A 7,566-nucleotide genomic window follows, 5' to 3' on the forward strand; every position below is an offset into this window, starting at 1 on the left:
CCTCGACAGAAACACTCTATTGTTTAATTAGAATAAAGGAAATGACTACGAGGTCACGAAGCTCTTCATCATTAAGCAAAATTCTCCTTGTAGATAACATAGGAAACGTATGGAGGACAGTTTGAAGAATTTGCAAACTGACGCTAGGTGTAAAGGGTTAACCGAGCTAGCTCTGTTTACGAGATCTCACCTCACTACATTTTCCTGACTAAAAATCCTAATGTGTTCACTTGTAAAGGCAGGCTTGAATGGCTCCGGAGATCTCAATTCATACTGTAAATATTTTATTCATCTACTTGTCTGTTATATAATTACTCACGTTCAGTTACTCATCGATTGAAAATGTCATAAGCATGCCGAAACATGTCTCTAAAAAAAGTTGTATATTTCTTACAATAGATCTTAATTCATTGATACCTTACAAAAGTGTGAAAGCAACTGCGCATGCCTACTTTTTCTCTGTTTACATAGAGTCCTAAAAACACTCGAGGAATTCAACACAGTTCCGCAAAAACCCGACTGCTTCTCTGGTTTGAATATTTTTCTAGATTTCTCGAGCTCATTCCCAACCTCCCAAGTGTTTTGATGAGGTTATTTGAAAGTCTTCTATCGTCTATAGCTAGTATCGGAGACTGTAAATGTATGTCACTGAATTTACGGGAGTAAATATGGAATCGTCCAGTAGTAGGGTTGCTAACTCTCTTCAAGAGGAAAGCAAATTTCAGTTGGAACATTCCACTTGATTGTATAAACTGAATATAGATAAAGGTATGGTAACTGGAATATACTTGGCCGAAAAATAAACGGGCACTTAAGTACTCAGCCCGTTTGGTTATTCTCTCTCGATTTTTACACGTGATTGCTGATTCGCGCTCGATTAAAATTTGACGCTGATAATTTTATTGTTAAATAGCTGTAAAGTTTTATTTCATACTTCTCGTGATCAGGAAGATGGTTAGTTTTACGAAAGGTTCTATATTAGTTTTTTTTAGCTAGTTTAGTTTAAATCATTTGCCACAGGAATGGGAGGAGAAAGGAACAGAACTTTCATTCCAATTGACACTTAACCCCTTTTTTTACCCACCCATCCCACCCCGGGGAGGACATCCATCACACAGTAATTTCGTGTGTGGGAAATTAACGTCTCCTACCCCAACCCTGCAGGAGACGGGACCTCCATTTATCGTCCCTATCCGAGAAGACTAGAAAGTCTAACCATTTGCAGATATATTACAAAGGCAGCACTTTCTTCTCAGTAGTTTAAAGACCCTGAGTGTTGGTCCGGCCGGATTTGAACTCTCGACCTCCCCGCACAACAGTCCGGCGCTCTACCAATTGAGCTAACCGGGACAGTTAAGACAATTCTTTCTAAAAATAAAAATAAAAGTTTTGATGGAGTCGAAGTTAAGAAATTTTTATGAAATATTCGGAGAGCAGTTGAAAATCGAGAACCGAGACTTAAGAATCAGGAAAAGCTAGACCTGCAAAGCTCTCATCTTTGTATACCAGTACAACTCAGAGCCTCTTAATGGTAGCCGAGGAGAAGCTTGGGAAATTAATCAATTTTTAAATACAAGGCGTCAACTGTCTTCGCCTCCCAATGTCAAGACTCGGCGTGTTTACATGCTGCGACAAGGTACCCTTGAATGGTATTACAATTAACACCTTAGGCCGATGGCTTTAGTCACGATAGATACGGCAGACAGCGATGGAAACTGTCAACAGTTAAAAGAAGAAACTATTTATAAGTTTTAAATCGAATTTTTATGTATTGTAAGAGTTATGACGAGAGCTACAACTGGTGGTGTAGTATCGTCATTCAGTCACAAAGAGATTGTCTCTTCTAAATTGCCAAAGACTAACTGAACGTTATTAACAAACACGTTATACATGAAGAAGTAGAAGAGTTTACTAACTTATAATAATTTTACAGCGTGCAGGTATTTCCAGTAAAGTAGGATCACTGCGAGTAGTACATTTACTGAATTAAGCACAAAGTATTCACCTTAGAACCCATATTAAGCTCGTTGTCAATGATTACAAGATAGGTACATGTGTAATCAATACACTACAGGTGGGAAATAAAGTCTTTAGTTTTTCTAGGGAAACTCTTTTGCTTGCAAACAGATTGCAAAGCCTGGAAAAATACTGTATCAACATTACCAACACCGCGGCCCAAGGGTTCAAAGTTCCCAGACTGAAAAATATTTAGTAGTCGTGGAAAAAACAGCTATGAGAAACTTGTCAGTAGCCGGATGTCCGCAAGGAACTCGGCCCACATTGTCGCGACCAAAGTTGAAATCTTCCGCTGGGATTTCACCTTTGATTCTGTGAGTTAATTTTCTTCAAGGGGGGGGGGGGGGATTTATTGTCTGCATCACAACGATGAAATCTTCCGGGGGGGATTTCAACTCTGAATCAGACATAATGCAACGCTGATCAAATTATCTAGAAAACATGTCTAGATTATTCTAGACCGTGCTTTCGTGATCTTTGCGATTTCGAAGACTGTTCAGAATCTGTTCAGAAAATAATAAAAAGGCGCTCTACCGGTCGGACATACCTAAACATTAATGTTCTTATACTCAGTATGTAAGCATTGTAAGGCATTCCATCAGTATATTTTACATTGGGAACCATGGAAAACTTTGGCCACAACGACATCAAGGACGTGGTGAGATATAAAAAAAAGAATTAATGAGCACAACAATTGCCATATACGTACCACGTGCCACGTACCACGTACCACGTGCCACGCGCGGGACAAAGGTTGTTCGTTTACAAAACAACAATATGTAAAACAACAAGACGAGGGCTCAAACTTTGGAGTCGTGTGAGGAAGAAGAACGGTGCCGACAAATTATTCGCGTTTCTATTTAAAACTCAACACTGCCTTCACGTGTTATGCTGAAGAGAAGAACTGGCGCCCAAGATAGGCAGTGTTGCGAATAAACAAATTTAAGTTGGAACATTCAACTTCCATTCTTTACACTGTATAATTTTGGAGTAGATAAAAGTTTGACTACTGGAATACACTTGGACGAAGAATAAAGAAGCACTTTCTGAAATATGTTTTGCAGCCTCGAAGTTTGTAAAGTTGATTAGCAAAGATGTAACAGCGTTTTCAATTATCACAAATGTTGCAATCTGATTCGCTGCTCTTCTCGCTATCTATCCCTTTATAGACGGTAAGGTGAGTAACCTAACAGTATGTGGTTGTGAACAAAATTAGATAAAAACGTGTTACCGTCCCGTTGCTTAGTTTTGAACGAAAATTGCATTTATGTCAAAACAATTAGATCGTTCGCTCTCAACTTCTGTGCATGAAAGTTGTTTCCGTTGCTTCTCCTTATTCAACTCTCGAGCTTATTATTGAGTGTTAAATAGATTTGTTGCTTTCTAGAAACTTATGTTAGTTAAGAAACTATTAGCTTTTATCAAATTTATTGTTAAATAGCTGTTTAGTTTTTTTTAATACTTCTCGTGATGAGGAAGGTGTATAATCCTTCAAGAGGGTCTATATTGAGAAACTTCTTTCTAAAATACAAATAAAAGTTTTAATGAAGTTGAATTTCAGAAATACTGATGAAATATTCCGAAAGGAGTAGAAAAAAAGAACCCAGACTTCAGAATAAGGAAAAGTTAGACCTCCAAAAAGCTTTATCATTGCATATTTGTACAACTCATAGCCTCTTTTTGATAACCTATACGAAGTTTGGGAAGTTAATAGTTTTTTAAGTGCAAGGCGTCAACTACCACCTCAATCAAGACGGTATGGAGATCTTGGCCGCGATTGTCAAGACTCAGCGGCCTTTCATATGGCGACAAGGTACCCTTGAATTTGGATATCAAAACTTATTCAATTAAACAGCTGTATAGTTTAACTTAAAACCTTTGTAATTAATAAGGTACATAATCCTTCAAGAGGTTCTATATTGAGATAATTTCTCTCTAAGAATATCGGTAGCTGTTGTCATAGAATTGACGTTTAAGAAACGCTCTTAAAATACACGGAGAGTAGACGAAGACTGAGAACTTAGACTCCAGAATCAGCAAAAGTTAGACCTGCAAAAGTTCAAATCCTTGTATATTAGTAAAACTCGCAGCCTGTTTATGACGGCCGAGGACGAAGTTTGAGGAAATTGAGCTTAAATCCACGGCGTTAACCGCCACTAAACAGGACGGCACGGAGATTTTAGCCCTATGATGTCAAGACACGGCACGCGTACAACTTGGATATCACAACGTTAACACCTCGGGCCGATGGCTTTAGTCACGATAGATACGGCAGACAGCTATGGAAACTGTCAACAGTTAAAAAAAGAAACTATCAGTTTTATATTGAATTTTTACATATCTGCAGGAGTTACTACGAGAGATACAACAGGTGGGAAACAGGATCCTTCGTTTTTCTAGGGAAGTCCTTTTGCATGCAAACAGACTGCAAAGCCTGGAAGAATACTGTATCAACATTACCTACACCGCGGCCCAAGGGTTCAAGGTTCCTAGATTGAAAAATATTTAGTAGGCCTGAAACAGCTACAGGAAACTTGTCAGTAGCCGGATGTCCGCAAGGAACTCGGCCCACATTGTCGCGACTCAAGTTGAAATCTTCAGCTTATAATCTTTGGCCACAACAACAACAAGGACGTGGTGAAATATAAGAAAAAGGCTTAATGAGCATAACAACTGCCATGTACGTGCGACGTGCCACGAGCCACGTACGGGGCAAACTTCGTTTACAAAACAATAATTTGCAAAACAATAAGACGACGGGTCAGTGAAGTCGCGAGAGGAAGAGGAGCAACGACGGCAAATTATTCGCGTTTCTACTTAGAACTCAACACTGCCTTCACGTGTTACTCTGAAGAGAAGAACTGGCACCCATGATAGTCAGTGTTGCGAATAAGCAAATTTAAGTTGGAAGATTCGACTTCCATTCCTTAAGATTGTAGAAATTTGGTGTAGATAAAAGTATGATCACTGGAAGACACTGACGAAAAATAAAGAAGCACTTTCAGAAATATGTTTTGCAGCCTTGAAATTTGTAGAGTTGATTAGCAAATATGTAACAGCGTTTTCAATTATCACAAATGTTGCAATCTGATTCGCTGCTCTTCTCGCAATCTATCCCCTTGTAGACAGTAAGGTGAGTAAGGTGAGTACCCTAACAGTATGTGGTTGTGAATAAAATTAGATAAAAACATGTTACCGTTAAGTTCCTTAGTTTTGAACGACAAGTAGAGTTATGTCAAAACAATTAGATTGTTCGCTCTCAACTTCTTTGCGAGAGAGTTGTTTCCGTTGCTTCTCCTTATTCAACTCTGGAGCTTATTATTAATTGTTAAATAGCTGTGTCGCTTTCTAGAAACTTATGTTAGTTAAGAAAGAGTATAATACTTTTCTATAAAGATATCTTCATTCTTAGTCTCTAAGGAAGTTGAATCTTTTCATCTCGATTTTTATTCGCGATAGCTGATTCGCACTCGGTAAAAATCCGAAGCTAATAATTTTATTGTTAAATAGCTGTATAGTTTTTTTCTTTTAATACTTCTCGTGATCAGGGAGGTGTATAATCCTTCAAGAGGGTCTATATTAAGAAACTTCTTTATAAAATACAAATAAAAGTTTTAATAGAGTTCAAATTCAGAAATACTGATAAAATATTCGGAAAGCGGTAGAAAAAAAGAACCCAGACTTCAGAATAAGAAAAAGTTACACCTGCAAAAAGCTTTCATCATTGCATATTAGTACAACTCATAGCCTCTTTTTGAACCGATACGAAGTTTGGGAAGTTAATGGACTTTAAGTACAGAGGGTCATCTACCACTTCAAACAAGACGGTATGGAGATCTTAGCCCTCGAATTTCAAGACTCAGCGTGGTTTCATTGTGCGACAAGGTTCCCTCGAATTTGGTTATCAAAACTAACTCAATTAAATAGCTATATAGTTTTCCTAAAACTCTCCGTAATTAAGAAGGTGCATAATCCTTCAAGAGCTTCTACTTTGAGATAATTTCCTTCTAAAAATATCAGTAATTGTTGTAATGGACTTGACGTTTAAGAAATACTCTTAAAATATACGGAGACTAGACGAAGACTGAGAACTTAGACTCCAGAATCAGCAAAAGTTAGACCAGCAAAAGCTCAAATCCTTGCATATGAGTAAAACTCGTAACCTTTTTATGACGGCTGAGGACGAAGTTTGAGGAAATTGAGCTTAAATACACGGCATTAACCGCCCCCAAACAGGACGGCACGGAGATCTTAGCCCTCTAATGTCAAGAAGCAGCGCGCGTACAACTTGGATATCACAATTTACACCTCAGGCCGATGGCTTTAGTCACGATAGATACGGCAGACAGCTATGGAAACTGTCAACAGTTAATAAAAGGAAACTATTTATCAGTTTTATATCGAATTTTTATATATTGTGAGAGTTATTACGAGAGATACAACTAATAATAATAATAATAATAAAAAAAAAAAAAAAATAATAGGACATTTATGATACGCAAATTCCATAAAATGTTCAAATGCGCACGACGAGATTAAAAAACGAAATAAAAAGGCTAAAAAGCTAAAATTACAATTAAGAGTAAACTTACCATAATTTAAAATGCTAAAATTACAATTAAAACTAAACTAACAATAATAAAGACAACTATGATTGTTTTAAGGGCCTTTTACGGAAAAGACCACTGCAATAGTCAAGACGACTTGTTATAAATGTATGGACAAGTATCTCAGACAATTGCCGTAAAAGATACTTTCTGATCCGACGAATCTTATAAATATAGTAAAAATGAAGAGGCACAGATTTTTGTAATGTGTGATGCCATGGACAGCCTAGAATCAAACAAACAACCAAGATTTCTCGCGAGTGGCACGGGATGAATATCTGAGTCACCCACACATATACTGATATTATCTAGCTTTCCCAGATTTTGTGATGAACCAATGATGAGGAATTCAGTCTTGTCGTCATTAAACTTAAGATCATTATTCAACATCCAAGAACGAATGTCTCTCATGCAGTCTTCCATATTCCTCACCACAGCAAGTTGCTTAGCTCTGTCATTCGGACTAAATGAGATGTAAACTTGTGAATCATCAGCATAACAGTGAATCATGGGCAGAAGATGTTTAATTATCTCAAAAAGCTCACTCGTGTACAACGTGAACAGTAGCGGACCAAGGCAGGAACCATGAGGCATGCTGCATTCTAATTCAAAAGGTTTAGATAGTGACTCGTTGTTCATTATCTACTGAGTTCTTCCAGACAAATAGGATGCAAACCAGGAGAGGGCTTTACCCTGTGTACCAAATGAGTATTCAAGTCGACGTAGCATGGTGTTGGGATTAAACTGATGGGAAATAAGATCTTTCGTTTTTCTAGGGAAATTTTTTTGCATGGAAACAGGCTGCAAAGCCTGGAAGAATACTGTATCAATATTACCCTGCGGCCCAAGAGTCCAAAGTTCCCAGACTGAAAAATATTTAATGGGCGTGGAATCAGCTATAAGAGACTTGTCAGTAGCCGGATGTCCGCAAGGAATTTGGCCC

At 37.8% G+C, this 7,566-nt stretch overlaps 1 protein-coding gene across 1 annotated transcript; it reads right to left on the reverse strand.

Annotated features, from left to right (window-relative positions):
• Positions 1-6,788: 6,788 nt before the first annotated feature.
• LOC148742046 (uncharacterized) lies at positions 6,789-7,262 on the reverse strand. The gene has a single exon (XM_088742990.1). The coding sequence runs from the start codon at positions 7,260-7,262 to the stop codon at positions 6,789-6,791; it is 474 nt and encodes a 157-aa protein (XP_088599116.1).
• Positions 7,263-7,566: the final 304 nt, after the last annotated feature.

This window comes from Stylophora pistillata, chromosome 1 (assembly GCF_964205215.1).
Source record: "Stylophora pistillata chromosome 1, jaStyPist1.2, whole genome shotgun sequence".
Taxonomy (NCBI): domain Eukaryota; kingdom Metazoa; phylum Cnidaria; class Anthozoa; order Scleractinia; family Pocilloporidae; genus Stylophora; species Stylophora pistillata.